We start from the raw sequence: 24,533 nt of genomic DNA, 5'->3' as shown, positions 1-24,533 counted from the left end.
AGTCTCCTCCCACTTCCAGGGGCATGGGCACCTAGGGTTTCACGAGGCATACCGGAGTGGTCGACAAAGGCTTACCTTGTCGACTGCGCTGTGCTGGATCCCCGCTTCATTAACTATGACGGAGCCATGTAGTCTAGACGTACTCCTAGAGAGAACCACCAGCTGTTCAGAACAGCTGGCAGTTCTTTCTGAGGGAGCAAGGACTTTGTGCGCTCCTCCACCCCCAGACCAATCAGGGTCTGTGGGTGGGGAAGCATGGAAGTGTCCTGCCCCTGCCCCTTGCAAATGAGGCTCCACCTCTTCCATGATGGCCCTGGGCCACTTCAAAAATTTCTGAAGTGGCCCCCCATCAAAAATTATTGCCCGCCCCTGTTCTAACATGACAAACCTCTCATTTACTTATCTCATTACATTGTCTTCATAAAGAACATGCCAAAACCATGTGTTTAAATATGAAGTCTATAAAATGAAGCTATTCCTCATTCATTGAGTGCACAGAACAGATTGGTAAGAAAATGAGGCAGTTATTAAACAGTTTTGTTTATCCTCATCTATTACATATTTGAGAGAGGCTGTCTGTCTGTTCATGAACTCCTAAACAGACCACTAAATTTGGTATACAGCTTCCTTTTATTTTAACTTAAAGCAAGGTAAGGGTTTGATTATGCCAGGAAAATGGGATTGCTTCTCAGAAAACCATACAGAAAAGAGACAGAATCATCAGGCTGGTAAAAGGAGCTGGTTGGGGCTCTCTCCTCCCCTCTGCCTCCCCTGATTTGTACAGGAACATAGCTAGCTGTTACCCTTCATCAGACAGTGAGGGGAAAGTGTAGTTTGCTGCATTCTTCACTCTGGCTGGGGAGTGCAGAGGGCAAATGAACTTGGACTACCCTCTGCCAAGGCACATGCACCCCTCATGGCTGTGCCTGCTGAAGCTCTATCAGCCATGGCGAGATACTTCTTACATAGCCCTAAGCTGCTGTGGTGAGAGTAGTCCTCTCCTTCTAGGACATCCTACATATTTAATTTCTCATCCCCAGCTCCACCCCCAGAGCAATGATTCAAATGAATCATTTATATTTTCATTTCATTTTCCAAAAATAAAAAAATGACTTAAAGACCTGAGCAACGCTAGGTAAATCTTCTAGTCATTCAATATATGGCCCCAGGACTTTTATAACCCATCACATTTTGCAGATGAGGAAAAGTGAGATACACAGTAGTTAATGCCAACATTTTAAAAAAAATCCACTAATTATGACATTTTGATTGTAGACATGTTGAACAACCACAACTACTACTGAGGCATATAAAATTAGCATGCACTTTTAAAATGTTTGGCCTAGCTGACTTGTCAAAGGTCAAGGACAGAATGTTTAGCAAAGAACTAGTCAATGAATAGAATAATTGTCACTCCAAGTGACAAGTTTTAGCCACAAGACCATCTTTCAGTTCTCAGCCTTAATATTATATTAATCTTCTTTATTTAGGCAATTTAGCAAACAACAATAAGCACAACCATCACCACATTTACTTCAATGACACACACAGCATATGGATTGCATCACTGTAATAGTTTAAAATAATTACACTCACTTATTATTTTAGTTTTGATTTTAGATGCAAGAGAGACATTCCGTTTTGCATCTTTTAAAGCTCTAGTCTTCTCTTTCATATGCCCTTTAATAGAACCCAGGCTAAAAATGGAGGCTGTTTCAGCAATTGCTTGGTTCACCATTGTCAAAAGGGTCCTGTTTATCACAAAGAAAAAAGTCCAAAAGGATACAATAAAAAGATTGCTTGCAGTTTCTTATAGCCATAATAGATATTAGAGAGTCAAGGTATGAGATATCTTTTATTGCACAAACTTCTGTTGATGATAGAGACAAGCTTTGAACTCTGAATTCAAAATGGTATGCTAACACCTGCATGCAGTTCTGGTGATGCCCTCACAAAAAAAGATATATTAGACTTGGAAAAAGTACAGAGAAGGGCAACAAAAGTCATCATCTTCCATATGAGATTAAAAAAGACAGACTTCTGAGCTTTGACAAGAGATGACTAAGGAGGGATATGACAGAGGCCTATCGAATCTTATAAAATGATGTGGAGAAAGGGAATAGACATGTTATTTACCCATCCATATAACACAAGAACCTGTGGTCATCCAGTGAAATTATAGATAACAGGTTTAAAACAAACATAAGGAAGTACTTCACACAAAATACAGTCAACCTGTGGAACTCCTTGTCAAGCGATGCTAGAAATGCCAAAAGTATAACCAGATTCAGAAATTAATTAGATAAGCTCATGGAAGATCGACCTGTCAGTGACCCTCAGCCAAGATGGTCAGGGATGCAACCCTATGCTCTGTGTCTCTAAGCCTTTCACTGTTCAAAAGAAGCTGGGACAGGACAACGTGGGATGTATCATAAGTGCCCTGTTATTAATTCTCCCTGAAGCATCTAGCACTGTTGAGAGACAGGATTATGAGCCCATCAGGGGTCTCAAACTCTTGGCCCACAGGCTATCCATTGCTGGCACAATTGCACAATCCATTTTAAGACTCCTGGTGGGTCGGGTAAAGGGGGACTGTTCTTCAGGGATCACTGAGGGGAGTATGGCATAGTCTAGTGCAGGCCTGCATAACATACGGCCCGAGGGCCGCATGCGGCCAGCAGGGGCTTACTGTGCGGCCTGTGACAGCAATGGGCAGCGCGGCCCCATTCAATCCACCGGCCGGGCGGAGGAGCAGAGCACCGCTGGGGAGGGGGAAGTGCGGCGATTCTCGCCACCAGGCTGCCTGCATGCAGATCCAGCGTGAGGAGGCGGGGCGCGAGCCAGAGCGCAAGACGCCGGCAGATGCCAGGACACCACAGCCAGTGACCACCGGATTCAAAAAGGCAGAAGCCAGGTAGGGGAGGGGAAGAGGCTTGTGCTGAGGGGAGGGGGCAGGTCAGAAGAAAGGGGAAGACACCAAGGGGAAGGTTGAAGGAGAGACAAATGCCAGGGGACTAAGTGGAGACACGCGGTGTTTTTTTTTTTGCTCAACAAAAATTTTTATCCGCATGTTTGGTATTTTTTGGGAAAGCATCCCTACTTGCGGCCCACAGCTGTTTTCTTTGGAGTAATATGGTTCTCATCACTTTCTGAGTTGTGCAGGCCTGGTCTAGTGGCAGCAATCGGGCCCCTGTATTCCCTGCAGCTGCAAGAGTCATGGGGGAAGCAGAACACACTAGACGAATACACTTGCTTAGCTGTACTCTGCTTCCCCACAGCTCCTGCTGCCGCAGGAAATGCAAAGGGTGTAACTGCTGCCACTGCGCCAGGCCTCTCAGGTGATCCTAAAGCAGCATCCTTGGGAAACTGGTGCCATAGGGGAAGAAAGACGGGTTATAGCTAGAAGGGGCAGGGCTGAGGACCAGTAGCAGAGAGACCTGCCCACACCTTGCTGGGAGTCCTGGGAAGGATTACACAATTGCTCTGCCTATGAGTTTGAGACCCCTGAGCTAGATGGACCACTCGTAAAACCCAGTAAAACCAGTCATTTTTATGTTCTTATCCACAATATAAAGATACTTTTTATTTTTAAAAGCACAAACATAAATGTAAGAAGTCTCTATTTAGGTTTACTTATCCATCTTAACCCTGAACATCTCTCAGTTTTTAGAAATATTTGGGCTCTCAAATTAAAATGCCAAGTTAGCTCAGTTGTACATAATGGTTTAAGAGAGCCAAAGTATTTAACAAACATGACAACTGAATGTATCACAGTTTTTGGATCCTGCTAATCCCCCTGTTTTCTGATAAATGAAATTAACATTTACAAAGAAAATATATTTTAACTCACTTCATGTGTTCTGTTAAGCCAGCTTCACAAAACTCTGCCTTCATCTTAATAACACTGGAGTTTACAGTATTTCTAACCTGAAGTATTCAAAAATTATTCCAGGCTTCTCAAAATCATGAGATTGGCTTAAAACTACGAGATTTCAAAATACATTTCAGTGTTTTTTATTTACCCTCAATTTCCAAAACTTTGAAAGGCAGCTGAGTCACATTTTCAGGCTTAACTCAGAAGGGAAGGTTACTCACCTTAAGCAGTAATTGGAGCTCTTTGAGATGAGTGCCCCTGTGGGTGCTCTTCTCTTGGTTTGGGTTCTGTCCTGGTGCCTTTGATCAAGGATTTTCTAGCAGTCCTCTAGGAGGATAGATAATGGAGCACCCACAGGGACACTCATCTTGACGAGCTCTTATTACTGCACAAGATGAGTAACCTTTCCTTCTTTGAGATGCTCCTGAAAGTGCTCCATTCTTGGTGACTAGAAAGCAGTTCTGTTCATGGTGGTAGGGGGGGTTCAGAGTGTGCTGGAAGACTGAAGACAGTACTGCTTTGCCTAATGGAGTGCAATTTGCGTATCTTTTTCCACTTTTTTTTCTGAAGAGGCCTTTCTGACATCTGGCCCATCTACACGGGGCCAAATGTCAGAAAAACCTCCTTTCGGAACATCCCTTATTCCTCATAAAATGAGGAATACAGGGATGCCAAAAGAATGCGTCCGCTTTTTCACAAGCTGTTTCAAAAAAGCGGAAGCATTCATTGGTTGTGGCAGAGCTCCACAGTGTAGACATAGCCTATGAGTGGAACATTGTGAAGGAATGCCATTGAGGTAGAGAATGCACTGTTAGGGAGCGAGAAGTCTGAGATTTCTTAAGATCATAACACTGATGTATGCAGTCCACGATCCATTTAGAGAGTCTTTGTTTAGAAATTGGCACCCCTGTAGAGCAGTCTGCTATGGATACAAAAAAATGAGATATTTCTGAAGGTTTTGGTTCTGTCTGTATAAAAAGAATAACAGGGGGGGTCACAGGGTAAAGAATTTGCAGGTTCTTTCAGAATCACTTTGTAGTGGGATGGGCAAAAATGGAGGCATTGTCTATCTTGTGGTGAAATGCCATGAGTGCCAACCAGTTGTACCCTAATGGATCTGATGGATAGGTCCATCTGTTTGAGGTTAAGAAGATAGTCTGATATGCGTGGGATAGGTGTTGTTGCTGTGTTGACATGTTTCAATGTGCACCATATCAAAAATTGTCTCCATTTGTAGGTATAGAAAGAGCGGGTGGAAGGTTTCGTGCTGTACAGGGGTACATGCTGGACCTGTTCTGAACATTCTATTATTTATAATTTATTTATTTTAAATATTTTTTTCCTCGCCTCTCTATTTAAAATATTCAAGGTGGCTTACAAAATTTTTGAAACACAATACAAATGTATATAAAAAATTAAAATATGAAACCCCAGAGGGACATAAAACCTGTTAAAACATCTTGAGAGGAGGAACACACACACAGACTCAAACACCAATAAAAGTACAAGTAAAAAGAGTAGTTTTAGCCTGATGCCAAAACAATGCTAACATTGGTGCCATGCGAATATCCCGAGGAAGCAAATTACACAGACTAGGAGCAAAAGCTGAGAAGGCTCTGTTCTGCCTAGATGTTAATCTTATCTCCATAAGTAGGGGAACACTGAGCAGAGCCTTCCCAGCTGACCTCAATCCCTGGGCAGATTCATATGGGAGAAGACGGTCCTTCAGATACCACAGACCCAACCCATTTAGGGCTTTATAGGTCATAACCAAGACCTTAAATTGTGCCCGGAAACATACTGGAAGCCAACGCAGCTGCCAGAGCACTGGCATACTGTGCTCCGTATAACGAGTATTAGTTAAAACTCAAGCAGCCACATTCTGGACCAGTTGAAATTTCTGAAGGCTCTTTAGAGGCATCCCCACATAAAGTGTATTACAGTAATCCAGTCGGGATGTAACAACAGCATGGATCACTGTGGCCAAGTCATGCTTGTTCAGGAAGGGTTGCAGCTGGCGGATCAGATGAAGCTGCCCAAAAGCACTCTTGGCCACCGAAGAAATCTGGTTCTCAAATGTTAAAAAAGGGTCCAGGAGGACTCCCAAGCTATGTACCTGTTCTTTCAGGGGGAGAGTAACCCCGTCTAGAACAGGTACCATTCCACATTCCCGAACAGATAGCCTCCTGATCCACAGGACCTCAGTCTCGCCTAGATTCAACTTCAGCTTGTTTAACTTCATTCAGTTCATCACTGCCCCCACATGCTGGTTTAGATCAGTCCTGCCACACCCAGTTCTGATGTCACAGAGAAATAGAGTTGGGTGTCATCTGCATATCGACGGCACCATCCTCCAAAACTCCTTATGAGCCACCTCTCCCAGTGGCTTCATGCAGATATTAAACAGCATAGGGGACAAGATGGAACCTTGAGGGACCCCGTAGCGCAATCATCATGGGGTTGAATAGCAGCCCCCCAGCTTCACCTTCTGAAAGGGTCCCGACAGGTAAGATTGGAACCACTGCAGAACAGTGCCTCCAATACCCAACTCTGCCAGGCGTTCCAGAGGATCCCATGGTCAACGGTATCAAAAGCTGCTGAGAGGTCCAAGAGAATCAACAGGGACACACGCCCCCTGTCTATCTCCCAGTGTAGGTCATCTACCAGGACAACCAAGGCAGTTTCAGTTCCAAAACCCAGCCTAAAGCCAGACTGAAATGGATCTAAATAATCTGTTTCTTCAAGAAAGCTTGAAGTTGCAATGCCACCGCCCGCTCAAATACCTTGCCCAAGAAGGGAATATTAGCAACTGGGCAATAGTTATTCAAATCATGAAAGTCCAGGGATACAAAAGTTCCAGAGTTTAATGGCTTTGGTGCATAGCCAATGGGACCTGACTCTCTCCACCTGTTTATATAGAACACACGTGATGTTGCCTGTCATCACTTGCACACGATAGTTGCAGAGGAAAGGGAGAAAGTGGCTGCAAGCATTGTGTACAGCATGAAGTTCAAGGAGATTAATATGCAGAGTAGGGATGTAAATATCCATGAAAAAAGTTAATCAGTTAAACTATATAATTGTAATTGTTTAACTGATTAACTGTGCAACCGGGGCCTGGCCAACACTCTGCACGGCGGAAGAAGGGCCTGTTCCAGGCAGTCTGGGTCCTGCTGTATTACAGCTGAGGGGGGCTGTGCAGGCTGGCACTGCACCGCAGATCTGAGCCATGCTGCACCACGGACTGGGGGTGCAACAGATGGCTGGGTTCGAGGGGACTACTCCAGCCGGCCAGTGTCCTACTCCACCGTGAGCAGGGGGCTGCTCTGTCTGGACTGGGTTCTACTGTGCCATGGGCAGACTGCTGCTCCAGCCAGATTTTGTCCTGCTGCACCATGAGTGGGGGCATGCTCCAGCCAGCTGGGGTACGTGCCACACCATGACCAGAGGTGCTGCTCCAGCAAGTGTTGCACCACAGGTTGGCATCATGCCGAGCTGTGGGCTGCTCCTGCTGGACTGGGTACTGCTGTGCTGCAGATGGGCACTACTTCAGCCAACCAGAGTCCCACTGTACTGCAAGCAGTGCACTGCTCCATTTGTCTAGGGTCCTGCTGACTCAGCCACAGCAGGCAGAGAGCTGCTTCCCCTTCCTTGCCTTCCTGGTAAACATGGCAGCAAGGCTAATGCTTACAGTGCAATCTTTACATCCCCAGTTGCCTCTTGGGTTGACTAGAAACCTTGGTTCTGAAGATGTGCTCCCCACCCAATACAGGAGGCGTTTGTGATATATGTCCATGAAGGATTCTGAGGTAGAAATGGAATGCCTGAATATAGATTGGTTGGTTGCGTTCACCATTTGAGCGATTTTTTGTGACTTGAAATATGGTGAGATGGAGTGTCTGTGAAGTTTGGATAGTTGCAAACCATGCCTGGAGGCAACATGTGCAAACGAGTTTGTGTCCAACCACAAAGGTGGATGCAGCTATATGTCTGAGGAGCAGTAAGCACTCCAATGCTGTTTGCAGAGTGTAATAGGGTGTGGCTACCAGAGATTGTGTGGTGTGAAATCTATTGAGTGGAAGCATTGCTTGAGAGGTCATGGAGTCTAGGTATGCTCTGATAAACTGTATCATTTGTGTGGGTTTTAGGACTGATTTTGCCATGTTCATCTGCAGGCCTATGTGGTGGAAGCAGTACATTGTTGTTTGAGTAGATAGGATTGCCTCTTGGTAAGTGCATGTCTTGAGAAGACAAATTATTCAAATAAAGGAATATGATTATTTCTAGCTTGGGAAGATGTGTTGTTACGATTGCTATTATCATGGAAAACACATGATGAGCTATGGAAAAGCCAAAGGGCAGGACCCGGTTCTAATAATAGTCAGTACCAAGCATAAACCTTAGGAAGCATCTGTGGGAGGGATGAAGTGACACATGAAAATAGGCATTCTGAAGGTCAAGAACTGAAAACCAATCCCCTATTGCAATGACAGAATGATAGTGGTGAGTCTGATCATGCAGAATCATTGTGTCTTTACAAACTTGTTGAGTCTGAAAACTGCTTTTCTTCTGGATTAAAAAGTATCAGGACTAGAACCTTTTCTCTTTGTGTTGTGAGGGAACAGGTTCCACCACCCCAATTGTAGCAGATATTCTACCTCTTGATGCAGTTGTATCTTGTGGGAAGAGTTCCTGAAAAGAGCCATGACACATGAGTGGTTTGGAAGGGTCGAGAAGAAAGGGATAACATATCCAAAAAAGATAACCTCTAAAATCCATCTGTCAGATTATGGATGTCCACTTCTTATAAAAGGAGCATAGTCAATCCACAAATATTGGGGTGGCGATATTCTGTAACAGATCCGAGGTCTTCGAGATCATTGACTAAGCCTTCAAATTTACTTATTGGGTAGAGGAGGGTGCAGTGCCAATCCTGATGATTGTCATCAGCACTGTGGCCTTTGCCTTTGTCAGCCTGAATCTTCATTTGGTTTCTGCTGGGTGTAGGGAGGATAGTGGGCAGGCGTTAATAGGGCTGATACTGATATTGCCTTCTTCTGGTTGCTGGGATATGAATTCTGAGGGAACAGAGTATGGCATGTGAGTCATTGTATGTAGGATCTCGTTGGTCTTGCCTGCAAACAATTTTTCCCCATCAAAGGGAAGATGTTCCATCATAGGCTATATTTCTCTTGAGAATGTAGTTGAAGTAAATCAAGAGGCTCTCCACACTTCTGCAGTTACAGTGGATCGTGCTGTGGTATCAGCTGCATTGAGTGCTGCCAGCTGCATTGAGTGCTGCCTGGAAGGCTGTGCAGGTGATAATTTGGGCCTCTGAGACTATAGCCTTGTATCGTGGTCTTTACACTTTGAGTATATCCTCCACAAAGTCAAGGAACTTGGCATAATTCCTGTGGTTGTATTTGGCCAGCAACGCAGAGTAATTAGAAATCCTGAACTGTAAAATGGAGGACATATAAACTTTCTATCCAAAGATATCTAACCGCTTACTATACTTATAAGAAAGGGTCATTCAGAAGTGTTGCTGCTTGCTGCACTGGAGTGCTGCTTCCACCAGTAAGGAGTTTGGACTTCGATGTGTAAATACAAATTCAGAATCCTCAAATGGTACATAATACTTTCTATTGGCTCTCTTGCAAGTAGGAAGTATGGAAGCCAGGGTCTGCCATACTATCTTGGTGGGGACCATGATAGCAGGCCTGATGGGAAGCACGATCTTAAAGAGATGATTAGGCTTGTAAGTTGTCTGTAAGCTCATGCTGTGTTTCAGACATCTTTAGGGCTATCTTAAGTTTTGCCCTGAGCCTTTTAAAAAGGTCTTGGAAATGGGAAAAATTGTCCACTGCTGTTGGGGGTGGAGACATTATGGCCTCATCTGGCAGTATTCCAACTCTTTTAGCAACTCTTGTAGTGTTTGTTTTTCATAACCCTGCTCCTGAAGTTGCATGATGGTGAGTGTTCATTTTTCAAAAATAGATTTTTAGCCCGTGTGATTCTTCTTCTAGAAATGTCCCCATGGGTGCTCCACTCTTGTTTTGGGTGCAGTCCCAGTGCCTTTGTTCAGAGATTTTCAAGCAATCCCATATGGATGAACAGTTCAGATGAATGTCCTGTCACATTCTGATTGGTAGTTTGGGTCTTATGGATATAACCTCCATCTATTCATTGACAAAGATGCACACTGGAATGTAACCACACAGAAAAAAAGTGGGGAGACAAGTAAATAATTAAAAATAGCTGGGAAGTTCTTTTTATGTGATTTTAAAAAATGAATATTATACAATTTAACTCCAAAAATCAATTAAAGCTAGTAGACTTCTTCAATTCCTTTTATAAACATACTGTTTTTAGCATGTAGGTATATCCATTTAACCTTTTAAGACAAATTTTAAAAACCCCTTGAATTAAGAAACCTAAAATAACTCTTGGTTTAGCTTTAGGACTGGAATTTAACACAACCCGGGCACTTCTGAAAAACCAGAATTGGACTTGAAGGGGCAGGTTTCTTTGAGGTCCAGCCCTTTGGAGAACATTTGTCCACGGAATCATATTAAAGGATCCAAAGACATTTGAAGGATGACACGTCTGGTTACAAATATACCTGAAGCAGGGATCAAAGCTTCACACAACGCTTCTGGGAAGTTGTGCTCACACCCTTCTGAGACTTCGCCTGAGGCTTGTGCTCAACGTGCCCGGGTTAGCACCACGCGGGCACGATTGGCGAGGGAGGTAGCAATTGTGAAAGCGCCCCCGGCCCCCCCGGGGAAGTAAAATGTGCAAACTGCAGCCCTGAGGGGGCCGGGCAGCCGCGCACGGGACGGTCTCGCGCTGTGCCCGCCACTGCCCTGCGGAAACCTCACAGCGCACGGCGCCGACGCGCCCATTGATCGTTGCCGAGCGGCGGGAAAACAGCGGAGCGAGTCCCTGCTTCGAACTCGCATTCACCCCCTCCCCCCCCGGGCAGAGGCGCTCGTGCCGGGGTGAGGGAACCCGGCCGGTCAAAGCCCCACTCACGGGGGGGGGGGGGGGAAGGAACGCGCGGGTGTCTCGCGTGCCCGCGGGAAAGAAGTGGCAGTTGGCGCAACGGTCAGTTCCCCTCAGTCAGTGCCGTGTGCAGCGGCGGCGGGAACCCCACATAGCCAAGGGCGGCAGACGGGCCACAGCTGCGGAGCACCAACAGCCCCGCCCCCCAGCAGTACGGGAGGCGGAGCTCGGCCAAACGTTGGCCAGGCTGGCGGGCCTGCCTCTCACGGCAAAGCCCTTGAGCGAGGCGCCCCCAAGCCTGGCGTCCGCCCCCTCTCCTGTCCGCTCGGCGGTTGCCAAAAGGCCGGACGCTCCATCACCTGCTCCCGGCCTGGGCAGAAGCTGCCGCCAGCTGCGCGAGCGCCCCCCTCAGCCAACGGCCGTTCTAGCTCAGTGGGGCGCGCGCAGCCACCTCCCGGCACCGCGCGCCAGCTGGAGACGCGCGCGCACGGGGACCTCGGGGCGGGGGCTGCCCGGCGCAGGGGAGGGGGCGTGCACACCTGCTCGCTGCGGCCACCTGCCCCCAACCGGTCAGCCCGGGGCACTGGTCGCTGCTGGCCATGACTCGCCGCCATGTCAACGCCTCCCTCACCCCTGGCGCCCGGCATTGCAAACAGAGCAGCCACGCACTCAGGCTTGCGGGCAGCGGCGCTGCTCGGGGCGGTGATTTAAAGGGGCCCCGGGCTCCAAACCACAGTTACAACAGGACCTCCAGCCCTTCGTTTGGGAAGCGTAAGCAACTCTGCGGCAGGCTAGCTCTATCCCTGCCCCTTCCGCATGCCATAGGCGCCGTTTAGGCGGGTTCGGGGGTAGCCATCTCCCGAGTGTGAATCCCTGGATTTTATTATACTTGAAATCTGCTTAAAGCTCCATGCCCTGACTCCAGAGTTAGTTTTTAAGTGGGACAAGAGCCTGAGCTTCTTTTGTAGCTTTGCCTTTAGGGCAAGGAGTTTGTTATAGGGCAGGTGATTAAGAATAACAAATTGAAGGATAGTTAGATCATCATGGAAACATTGCCAGGTACTTAAAAGAAAGGGGGCAGGGGGAAGAGTAGCAATGAGCGACTGGGATTTTCTCATAAATGATCTAGAGAACAGGGTAAATAGTTGTCCTGGGGTTCAATTTATTTTGGATCCCAGGGAAACCAAGACACTCCAGGGATACTTAACCACTTCATTATTGCACGTTTTAAGCAGTTAATACAGTTGTTGAAGCAAAATGCAGGACAATGTAGCACTTTAAAGACTAACAAGATGGTTTATTAGATGATGAGCTTTCGTGGGCCAGAACCACTTCCTCAGATCAAATAGTGGAAGAAAGTAGTCACAACCATATATACCAAAGGATACAATTTAAAAAAATGAACAAATATGAAAAGGACAAATCACATTGCAGAACAGAAGGGGGATGGGGGGGGGGGGGTTGGGAAGGGGGAGGAAGGAAGGTAAGTGTCTGTGAATTGCTGATATTAAAGGTAGGGAGAGTGGGATGTTTGTGAGTTAATGGTATTACAGGTGATAATTGGGGAAACTGTCTTGGTAATGGGTGAGAAAGTTCAAAGACTTGTTAAGTCCTTGTTGGAGAGTGTCGAATTTTAACATGAATGACAGTTCAGAGGATTCCCTTTCAAGTGCAGATGTAAAAGGTCTTTGTAGCAGAATGCAGGTGGCTAAGTCATTTAGAGAGTGTCTCCAACAAGGACTTAACAAGTCTTTGAACTTTCTCACCCATTACCAAGACAGTTTCCCCAATTATCACCTGTAATACCATTAACTCACAAACATCCCACTCTCCCTACCTTTAATATCAGCAATTCACAGACACTTACCTTCCTTCCTCCCCCTTCCAACCCCCCCCCCCCCCCCGCATCCCCCTTCTGTTCTGCAATGTGATTTGTCCTTTTCATATTTGTTCATTTTTTTTAATTGTATCCTTTGGTATATATGGTTGTGACTACTTTCTTCCACTATTTGATCTGAGGAAGTGGGTCTGGCCCACGAAAGCTCATCATCTAATAAACCATCTTGTTAGTCTTTAAAGTGCTACATTGTCCTGCATTTTGCTTCAACTACCCCAGACTAACATGGCTACATTTCTATCACTATAATACAGTTGTTGTAAGTTTTACAAATCTTAAAAACAACACTATCCAATTTAAACCTTAAATACTATAAATTCTAAAGCAATTAATACAGTGCAAAGCAATACAAAAGCAATTATTAGAAAATCTACTATAATACAATAATAAAGCCTAGTTCACTTACACTTCACCCATATGATACCTACACTACCAGGCAGGAAGTCATGGTTCCTTTTCTTCCCACGCAACGGAGCGCCATGCACCAGGTTGCCATTTACTTCTTGTTACATTGAGCAACGGGTCAATCCTGCCTATTCCCTCCCATTGATTGTTCTTACTAAGCCCATTTTATAGCAAAGTGAGACTTGGCAGTTCTAATATCTACCAATTGATTACATATGGTGTAGGATACGTAAAATGCCCAATACCCTATCTGGGGTGCATCTTGTCACTCAGGATGTTGCTGCTATATGCGTAGTTGACAGTTGTATGGCTGCATCTGTAATTTTTTGCGTATCAGAACCAGAAGTACCAGTACAAGGTTGATTGTCATGTGTTCTTGACGTGGTCTCGTGTACCATGCTTAATCTGCATTGTTATTCAAAACATTCCTTCCTCTCACAGTTTCTCCCTCCCAAAGCATGCCTGCGTGTTTATGTGCACCAGACTTGAGACAGGCCTGGGTTTTGCTTTTTTGGGATCCACACTGTGTTAAAGGCAGACATTACCATTTATTGCCAAGGCAGGGTAGTGCAGGCTCCCCCACTCCGCCCTTCGACCAAGTCGAGTCTGCAGTAGTAAAACATTTGGTCAGGAATGTACCAACTTAACCGCTCTTTAATACGAGCCACATGAGAAACCATTTGCCTTATAGAGACAGCCATAAAAGCATCAACAATGCTATAAGTTTACATAATAATATAGGGTGGATTAAAACACTTAAAAGTGTGTTAACTGTGAGTAACCCAGGATATATCCTGCAAATATATCATACCAATATTGCCCTGCTACCTATTCTATATCTACTGCCAGCTTAAGCAACTGCTTTTAATGGTATATAATGATAAGAAATGTCTCTTTCCTTGGGCAAGGCTGTGCCATATTTGATAATGGCCTGCTGCAATTGATCTGTTTAATTGTAAATAGTATCCCTCTTGGGGCCAAGAGTGGGTGTCCAGTTTACAATACCACTCATGTTTTCCCCGGTATTGGCAACCGTGGTGATCTAATAAGTCACCCAATGGTAGAAGCCATTTGGCTCTCACTCTGGGTGCCCAAATATGACCCATTACAATAATGGGGACAAGGACATACTGATAAACAGGCATGAATATAGCCCAATAACCTGTGGGCGCTTGGAGAAATAATATTAATAAACAACAGCTTACATTATGTACACTATGTGGATAGTGACTGTGACAGGATTACATGGTGCCCACTCTGCACTTATCCAGTCTGTCTTTCATATTGGTTAATTGCAAAAGTTTGCATACTAGCACAAGCAATAGCCATCCCTGCCTCAAGAGGCAGGCTTTTAAGGTTTGCAGGAGCATATGGAACACTCTCACTCCCTGGTGGAGTGGCTCCCCCTGGTGAAAATACTACAAAATCCTCAGACATAGCATGACCCAAGGGAGTGGGTGCTTCCGCTGGTTTAGTGGGTCCAGCAGAGAGATAATTCCACACTGTGTCCCCCCCGTACCAACCCCGTCTATGTTCCCATGTATATCCAGTTTACTTTGCCCAGTCAGTGTCTATAGGTTCCCCATGTGCTAGTTCCAAAATGCATTACCCTATCTGGCTTTTGTTACAATCAAGTAAGCCATTAACACTTTTAATTATAACCATAAATTCAGTAAATGGTTGTTAATGGAAGAGACTGATTCTTGCCCCATATAGTATTTGAGCCATGGGAGGACAGGTCAAGTTGACAGATGTCAGATGTGGAGCAGCAATTGATTTTACATTTATTCTTGTTTAAATAACAATATGTTGACCTTCAAATGCTTCCACCATCCATGGGCACAGGATTAACATCTTTAGAGAAATACAAAACTATTCTCGGGGTTTCAAATATACCCTGGCATAAAAATTAAGTTGTTACAAGGGTTTAAGACCCAACAGGTGTATCCCCCACCCATGGTAATGACGACTCCCAGTCTCCAGGCATTAGCCTTGAGATTCAGGTACATAAGCTATTTACCAGACCATCTGGGGTTACAGAAGAGGGGGCATGTGTTGTTTCCCATTATTGCCCCTGTTTATGCTGCAGGAAAGGGGACATCCCCCTCTGGTTTATCTGTTATTAATGTTACATACCACTTCACTTAACTGCCTAGTGAAGTCTTTAAAATATTATCTTTACTAGCTTAAACCATTACCATACTAAGCTGTTACCATTCACAGGAATTTAAGTTTCCTTTGCCTGCACCTCTTAACTTGCTAGACAAGTTTCTTTTTGTATCTACCCGCTCCAACTTCTGCTTTACTTACATAGTTTCAGAATCAATTTTAGCAGCTTGCTAAGCTCAGCAAGTTTGCCACAACAACCATGCCATCGCCTGATCCTTGGTCTTTAGGTGGACCACCATAGAGATGGGCATATAATTAACAATTTTGCAGAAGGTGGGTAGAGAGGCAGAGGTCTGATTAGAGAGTCATTGATTTTCCTGCTTACTACAGTATCCCCTCTTTTCCCAAAACAATACACAATAATGCTAGCATTGAGACAAACGACACAAAACAATAAGCATGAGACAACACATAAGGCCCCCCTGACAAACCCAACACTACCTGCATCTGGACCTGCTTCCCTGAATTCTAATCCTCTACATCTAGGCCCCATTCTGCTTCACAAGAGAGGTTTAATACATTAGTGCTGGTAAAATATCCTTAGATGGAGGGTATTATAGATATACAAAGCAATGTTATCATTGCCTTATGATCTCCTATAAGGCAATCAATTTCATCCTCAGAGCAGGCAGCCCATAGACAAAATATTCAAATGGTTGACCTTTCTCTTTGTCACAGTCCATATTTGCATCATAGCCTCTGATAGAGGAAATTAAGTTTTTTGGCAAGCCTGCTATGACATTTTGGGAAATAAGACTATGCAAAACTGATTAATTCTGGTTGATTTTATGCCAGTGTTGTATCACTGAATGTGTCAATGTTGTATAACAAATCAGCCAGTTGCTGCTAGAACTGCAGTTACATACCTCCCAGACCAAGAACAATCAATAGTCGTTAAACTGAATGGCTGTCCATTCAAATGACCGCAGGTTTGAACAATGGAATGATGCTGCCTAGGGGGAAATCAGATCTACCTAGGAGTTGTTGGAGCAGAGCAAAATACCCCACAGAAAAGAAGAAATAAGCTTTAAAAACAAAACTACTGACCTCCCCCCTTCTGCAAGGAACCAGACTCTGGAAGATTTAGGGAACACAAAGGATGAGGCAGAGAGTGACAGGAACCTTTTGGCTGCTTGATCTGCTCAGGCTGAGGGTTATTTGTTATAAGAATCTGAGGAGACTCCATGAGGAAGAAGAAAGAGGAGTGGGGTCCATAAATGGGGACCTGGGCTCAAAACTCAAATAACGTTGAAGAATAGCAAGGACTCTGAAGATGCGGAGTGTGTACAGATGTTTCTTTTTGCCTAGATTTGTGTATTTTCTTTCCTTTTCTATAAGGGAAAGGGTGATAGTAGAAATTTTGTAGAAATTCTAAAAAATCGGTGTTTGGATTGCTTCAAGTGTCACACATGAGCCTCAGTCAGGGGGAGGGGCTACCAGAGCTTTATAAGCCTGTGAGTCAGCGACCAGGGAGCTTGCGAACAGGAGCAGCTAACAGGGAGTTTGGAGAGGGAGGTTAAAGGGCACTAGTGACTTCTGACCTTCTTTAAACATAACTTTTATAATCTATATTCTAGACATTTAATAAGCCCAGTTTATATTTAAAATTGTTCATAAGAAAAATGGAGACAAAAGCCCAGCAGCAGAGTGGGGGCTATCCTGTTTATTGTGTCGATTGTCACATGTATGATTACCTGCCCTGTGGGCGGGTGGCGTATGTGTGCACCCATTGCAAGGAGCTCCTGAACCTTGGAGACCGAGTTCGGGCTTTGGAGGCCAGGGTGGCTGAACTGGAGGAGCTAAGGGAGGCAGAGAGCTATGTTGATGAGACTTTCTGGGACACTGTAGTACTGTCCCCACCTCCAGTCTGAGAGCTCTAGTGCTCTTAAAGAGGATGAAAGTCTCAAGGGAACAGAACATTCAATGGGAGCAGAGGGAAACCATCCCATAGCTGGGACCCTCCTTCCAGAGGATGTTGCAGTATCCTCTCACACTGAGGATACCTCTGAGGGGGAGGGAATGCCAGTTGTCAGGAAGAGGCAGGTGTTAGTAGTGGGTGATTCGATCGTTAGAAACATAGATAGTTGGGTTTGTGATGACCGGGAGAACTGTATGGTCACTTGCCTGCCTGGTGCGAAGGTTGCAGATAGACTTATGTGTAGTGCTGGGGAGGAGCCGGTGGTTGTGGTACATGTAGGTACCAATGACGTAGGGAAGGGTAGGAGAGATGTCCTGAAGGCCAAATTTAGGTTGCTAAAAAAGAAACTGAAATCCATGACCTCTATGGTGGCATTCTTGGAAATGCTTCCAATTTCATGCCCAGGGCTAGGTAGGCAGGTAGAGCTTCAGAGTCTCAATGCGTGGATGAGACGATGGTGTAGAGAAGAGGATTTGGCTTTATTAGGAACTGGGGACACTTTTGGGAGAGGGGGAATCTGTACAGGAAGGATGGGCTCCACCTAAACCAGGGTGGAACCAGACTGCTGGCACTAAACATTAAAAAGGCCGTAGAGCAGTTTTTAAACTAAGAGATGGGGGAAAGCCGATTAGTGCAGAGATGTACGTAAATCGGATAGAGACTTCTCTTAGAGGAGAATCCATTGATAGAGATTCTCTAAGCTGTAGTCAGAAAGAGAGGAGGGGAGAGGACAAACCATGGGCCAGAGCAGACAAACAACCGCATATAAAGGAATCCAATGCATCAGGGAAGGGCAGACAAATAAGCAGTGGCAAATTTTTAAAGTGCTTCTACACAAATGCTAGGAGTCTGACTAATAAGATACGTGAACTGGAGTACCTCGTATTAAATGAGGAGATTGACATAATAGGCATCACTGAAACCTGGTAGAATGAGGAAAATCTGTGGGACACAATCATGCCAGGATATAAAATATATCGGAAGGATATTGCAGGCCGAGTGGGTGGCGGTGTAGCACTGTATGTGAAAGATAATGTAGAATCAAATGAAATAAAAATATTAAATGAATCATCATGTTCAATAGAATTGTTATGGATAGTAATTCCAAGCTCCAATAATAAGAAATTAGCAGTAGGGATATATTACCGACCACCTGACCAGGACAGCGATACTGACATTGAAATGCTGAGGGAGATTAGAGAGGCTACCAAAATAAAGAACTCTATAATAATGAGGGATTTTAATTATCCCCATATTGATTGGATACATGTCACCTCAGGAAGAGAAGCAGAGATAAAATTTTTCAATGGCTTAAATGACTGCTTCTTGGAGCAGCTGGTACAAGAATCCACCATGGGAGAGGCAATTCTTGATTTAGTCCTGAGTGGAGCACAGGATCAGGTCCAGGTCCAGGTCCAGGTCCAGGTGATAACTGTTACAGGACCGCTTGGGAATAGTGACCATAATATAATAACATTTAACATTCCTGTGGTGGGAAGAACACCTCAGCAGTCCATCACTCTGCATTTAATTTCAAAAAGGGGAATTACACAAAAATGAGGAAGTTAGTTAAATGGAAATTAAAAGGCACAATGACTAGAGCCAAATCCCTGCAAGCTGCATGGAAACTTTTTAAAGACACCATAATAGAGGCCCAACTTAAATGTATACCCCAAATTAAAAAACATAGCAAGAGACCTAGAAAAGAGTCACCGTGGCTTAACCACCATGTAAAAAAAGGAGTGAGGGACAAAAAGGTATCTTTTAAGAAGTGGAAGTCCAATCCTAATGAGATAAATAGAAAGGAACATAAACACTGTAAAATCAAGTGTAAAAATGTAATAAGGAAAGCAAAAAAAGATTGAGGAACAGCTAGCCAAAAACTCAAAAAGAAATAACAAAATGTTTTTTAAGTACATTAGAAGCAGGAAGCCTGCTAAAAAACCTGTGGGTCCCCCTGACTATCGAGATACAAAAGGAGCAATCACGGACGATAAAGCCATTGCGGAGAAACTAAATGATTTCTTTGCTTCAGTCTTCATGGCTGAGGACATTAGGGAGATTCTCAAATCTGCACCGTCCTTTGTGGGTGATGAATCTGAGGAACTGTCCCAGATTGAAGTGTCATTAGAGGAGGTTTTGGAACAAATAGAAAAACTTAATGTTAACAAATCTCCGGGTCTGGATGGCATTCATCCAAGGGTTCTAAAAAGAACTCAAATGGGAAATTGCTGAACTATTATCTGTGGTTTGTAACCTATCCTTTAAATCGGCTTCTGTACCTAATGACTGGAAAGTAGCCAACGTGACACCAATATTAAAAAAGCGGCAAGGAGTCCTGTGGCACCTTATAGACTAACTGAAGTGTAGGAGCATAAGCTTTCGTGGGCAAAGACCCACTTCGTCAGATGCATAACATGTGGGAGACCTCATGTGCCGAAGTGCCTTTGAGCAGGCAGTCGTCCAGATAAGGGAAGATGAGCACCCCTTGGCGTCGGAGAAAGGCCGTGACCACAGATAAGACCTTTGAGAACACCCTGGGGCTGAGGATAGCCCGAAGGGGAGGACCTTGTATTGAAAATGGCTCTCCGCCACGACGAAGCGCAAGAACCTTCTGTGAGCTGGGTGGATAGGGACGTGGAAATAGGCATCCTGGAGGTCGAGGGCTGCAAACCAGTCCTGTGGATTTAAAATCGGGATTATGGCAGCTAGTGTTGTCATTTTGAATCGTTGTTTCCTGAGATATTTGTTCAGACGACGGAGGTCTAGGATAGAAAGCCAGCCTCCGGACCTTTTCTGGGTGAGGAAATAGTGAGAGTAAAATCCCCTGTTCCTGAAGTCCTTCGGAACTGGCTCTATGGCACCCAGAGAGAGAAGGCGGTCGACCTCTAGTCTGAGGAGAGTTTCGTGAGAGGGGTCCCTGAAGAGGGACGGGGTGGGACAGGTGGTTGGTGGGATGGCTATGAGAGGGTAGGATAGCCGAACTGAACAATCTCAAGGACCCATTTGTCCGTGGCGATTTTTGCCCATTGATGTAGAAAGGGTCTTAGACGGTGGTGGAATAGCTGGGTTGAATGATTCACGGTGCTACCTGTGGCTGTCTGCCCGCCCTCGACCAACACATCAAATCTGTTGCTTGCTGTTGGAAGGCATGTTCGTTCTGCCAGTCGGGTTTCGGCGTTGTTGAGGCCTCTGGCGAGAACGCTTGTTGTCAAAAGGCCTCTGTTGTTGGTGGTGTTGTTGCCACTGGTGTCTAGTGTAGGGGTAACCATATCTGCGCTGATAGGGTAAGTACCGGCGTCTCTTAAAGGGGGGCGTATACATCCCCAAAGTTCGCAGGATTGTCCGAGAGTCTTTAAAGGAGTGCAGGATTGCGTCCGTGGTCTCTGCAAAGAGCTTATCCTTGTCGAAGGGTAAGTCCTTGACTTTTGTCTGTAGTTCCTTTGGAACTCCTGCCGCTTGAAGGAAAGAAGCTCTACACATAACAATATACTAATGAGAGCCATTACCAATGCCCCAAAGCCTATTGACTTGGTGATCAACTGAACAACTTGTAAACAGCCTTGTTTGTCTGAAAGTCTAAGCAGTGGCTGGTCCTAGGAACACACATGACCATACCACTGGGTAGTGGGATTCCATTTTGACCCTTGGTATTTTTTCATGGAAGCGGTGTATGTAAAACAAAAGACTCCAATCCTGGCAGAGAGTCTAAGTAAGCAATGGAAAGCTATCTGCTGGCCTGGGACCTGGCCTAGGACACTCTAAAACAGGGGTTGGCAACCTTTTCAAAGCAAAGACAGAAACTACATCAAAATTCAGACCAAGTGGTCAACAGTTCCGTATTAAGAATGCCAATTTGCATGACTGAAAATATTCAACTTAGCAACAGGGGAAGGGAGGGAGGAAGAATGTTCCTGCAACCACCTTGTTCAGGGAAGAGAATGATGCCCTGGAGACATGGTCCTCCTGATCTGTGGGCTCCCTGGTGTCCTCGAAGATAGTAGGTGGGGGAGACATTGGTGGTTCAGCAGCAGGTGTGGCCAGGGGCTGAGGTGGCGCTTGAACCAAAATTGGCTCAGGGTCCTTGAGAGGATCTGGAGCCATTATGGTGGCCAAAGGTAGCTAGTGAGATGAGGCCACTGACGTTATCCATGACATTGGGCCCTTTGACCTTGATGATAGGCCAGGGTGTCCAGAAGGGCCACTGTGCAGGTGCCTGCCATTGTGGGGGCCAGGATGCCTGTGGTGTTGGTGGGAGCATCCCAATGGTTGTGCCAGGAGCAGTAGCAGTACCCGCTGCTGCAGGAGATGAAGGACTTTGCCTCTGCTGTGTAGTTGGAGCCAGACTTTGGCATCAGAGAAAAGTGCTGAGGAGATGGGGAACGACACTATCACTTTCCATAGTGTCAAATGGGAGCCGAAGCCGGAAAAAATGGCTACTTTCCTCTTGTAACTGTTGTTCTTTGAGATGTGTTGCTCAGGTCCATTCCATTTAGGTATGTGCGTGCCATGTGCAGGGGCAGATGACTGTTTTGCGGGGCCCCAGGCAGCATACTTCCGTGGGGCCCCCCCTTTGCCACGGCGCATGCGCGGTGACGCCATGTGCATGCGCGGTGGCGGCATGGCGCATGCGTGGGGCTTTTTGAGGTGCGGGGCCCGGGGCAGCCGCCCTGTTCGCCCTGCCCTATATCCGCCCCGGCCATGTGCATGATTGTCGGAAGGTTTTTCCCTCAGCAGTACCTGTTGGGACGGCAGTGGAGCTCCGTGGATTGGCACCTGCATATGCGTGCATATATACCCCTGCCGGCCTGCCATCCCCTCAATGCCTTTTTGCTGAAATTCTCTGACAAAGCAGAGGTGAGTGGGATTTGGAATGGTCATAAGCAATACATCTTGAAGAACAATGCTTACAAGAAGTAAGTTACTATTTTTCTTCTTCAAATGATTGCTCATGTCCATTCCATTTAGGTGACTCCCAAGCCAAACCCTCGGTGGTGAAGTCAGAGACTACGGACTGAAACACAGCTCTGCCAAATTCTGCATCATCCCTGGCCTACTGAGCTACAGATATGCTAACCATACAACCTGGAAAAACCGGGACAGTCCCAAATTCCAATCTTCTGTCTTGGTGCCCCGTAAAACATCGAAAATGTCCTGAAAATGGCAGCGTAGCTAGAAGTGGCTGTAGGCTGCTATTTCCTCTCCCCTTCCTCCTCTCTCTTCCAGGGGAACACGCAGGTCTTCTTAGATTTAAAAGGCAGAGCCACATGGAAAGACATTAGCTGAGCTGGGAATCAGATGAGCCCGGTTTGTGCAGAGCACTGGCTCTGCCTTTTAGAACTGAGTAAGAGCCACGCAGCTTCTTAGACTTAAGACAGAGCCAGCACTGTGCACGAACCGGGATTTGCTGATTCCCAGCTCAGCTGGCACCCTCCCGCATGGCTCTGCCTTTTAAATGTAAGACGACCTGCGTGGCTCTTGCTAGGTTTACAGGGCACAGCAGCAGTGCGGCGGGAGCTGGGAATCAATGTTGTCCATTCGGTCCACCCAAGGGTGCCTGAGAACATTGGGGTGAACCTGGTGCACAGCTGCACGATCTGCCATCACAACTCACAGCTGAGATTCATTCTACTCCACCCTTGCCTTTCTGTCGTAGTAGGCTCCTTCAGGCCATTCCACATTTTCCTTTTCCTGGGCAGTAAAATGAAGAACCTTGAATTCTCAGGAATAGAAGAACTTTAGAGAATTAACACGATATACCTTAGGCTTAAGGTCAGGGTCAGGAAATGCTATTAGGTAATTAACCACTCCTATGCACTCTTAGACTGTGAATGGTCCATCCCATGATGCTTCCATCTTATTGGCCTGGAGCACTGTTAAGACCATGACTTGCTCATCTATCTTGAAGGTCCACTCTCTGGCATGCTTATCATACCAGGCCTTTTGCTCTTGCTGAGCATCCTGCAAGTTCTTTTGAGCGAGCGTTATAAGAGTCTCCAGTGGTATTTTGTAGGTTGTGTACAAAATCCAAACTGTTAGTTCCTAGAGAAGAGGTAGCCCCCTCCCATTGCTGCTTTATTAATTGAAAGGGATCCTTAAGTTCATAGCCATAGATCAGTTCAAAGGGTGAGAATCCCAAACTGGGATGTGGAACATCTCTATAGGCAAACAGTAACTGTTGGAAAACCAGGTCCCGGTCATCAGAGCATTCTTTAGCTACATTTCATTGGCCCAATGCCCAGCCCCCTCTCTCAGATGCAGAATAGCTTAAGATTAGCTTAACCCTTTCCTCACTCTCCAGGTAAGTTAGGCTCTCCTTTGCAGCTTCCATTCACGACAGCAGCCGACGAGGCCTGAGCTCTAATGGAATGGGCCATAAGTGCTGGAGCTTGTACCTGGATCAGGTTGTGACAAGCCTTGATACAGGAAGTGATCCAGGAGGAAATACGCTGGGCCAAAACTGGAAGGCCCTTCATTCTGTCTGCTATTGAGGGGACTTGCTGACGGGACTTACAGAATGGTTTTGTCCTGTCTAAATAATAAGCTCTAAATTGGAGCTCAAACACCCATCTGGCAGATATAATGACTCTCAGAAAAGTGAACTTTCATGAGAGGTACAACAAAGAGTATGTTGCCATTGGCTCAAAGAGGAAACCCATCAGCCATGGGGCTTCAAGCCATGAGATGTAGGGACTGGAAATTTGAATGACAGTGCCAACTGCAGTCCTGAGTTATCAAGTATGGGTTCAAGGGGAAGGCTATGGGTTGCTCCACTGACAGATTCAGGAGGGCCGTGAACCAATGCTGTCGAGGTCATACTGGTGCTATGAGAATCAGGGAGGACCTGAACTCCTGCAATTGAATTGGTCCTTGCTGGGGTCCAGGTGATTAGTATACAGCATCATCAGCCACGGCATGAGGGGGCAGGCCGCTTCCCCCACGATGCACAGGGGCATCTGTATGTCCCCAACCGCAAAGTCATGCTCGGGGAAGAATGTGTCAGCTTCCAGTAGAGGCTGGAGTTTCGAAATACACGAGTGTTGTGCACTCTGTCCATGAACTGTCTACAGTGGTCGACAAAGGCCTGCAGCACCATCGAGGTTTATGTATTGGGCCGCTTGATGACTTGGTGCGCAGATGGGGATGTGGGTTCCATCTATGGCTCCAGAGCAGTTAGGGAACCCAAGGGTGGCAAATCCTGTGCTGATTGGGTCCAAGTCTCCCAGGCGGATGACGGTGCGCGACAGGATGGAGTTGATGGCCCT

At 45.8% G+C, this 24,533-nt stretch overlaps 1 protein-coding gene across 1 annotated transcript in view; it reads right to left on the bottom strand.

Annotated features, from left to right (window-relative positions):
* SGO2 (shugoshin 2) overlaps positions 1-11,361 on the bottom strand; it is a 30,951-nt gene extending 19,590 nt beyond the window's left edge. The window contains exons 1-2 of the mRNA XM_075934413.1: positions 11,239-11,361; positions 1,597-1,751 (exon numbers count right to left, since the gene is read on the bottom strand). Coding sequence (XP_075790528.1) covers positions 1,597-1,738 — 142 coding nt within the window. The 5' untranslated portion in view covers positions 1,739-1,751; positions 11,239-11,361. The remainder of the gene's footprint in view (positions 1-1,596; positions 1,752-11,238) is intronic.
* Between the last annotated feature and the right edge of the window lie 13,172 nt (positions 11,362-24,533).

The sequence above is a fragment of the Pelodiscus sinensis genome, chromosome 7 (assembly GCF_049634645.1).
Source record: "Pelodiscus sinensis isolate JC-2024 chromosome 7, ASM4963464v1, whole genome shotgun sequence".
Taxonomy (NCBI): domain Eukaryota; kingdom Metazoa; phylum Chordata; order Testudines; family Trionychidae; genus Pelodiscus; species Pelodiscus sinensis.
This window is presented reverse-complemented; position numbering and strand designations above follow the sequence as displayed.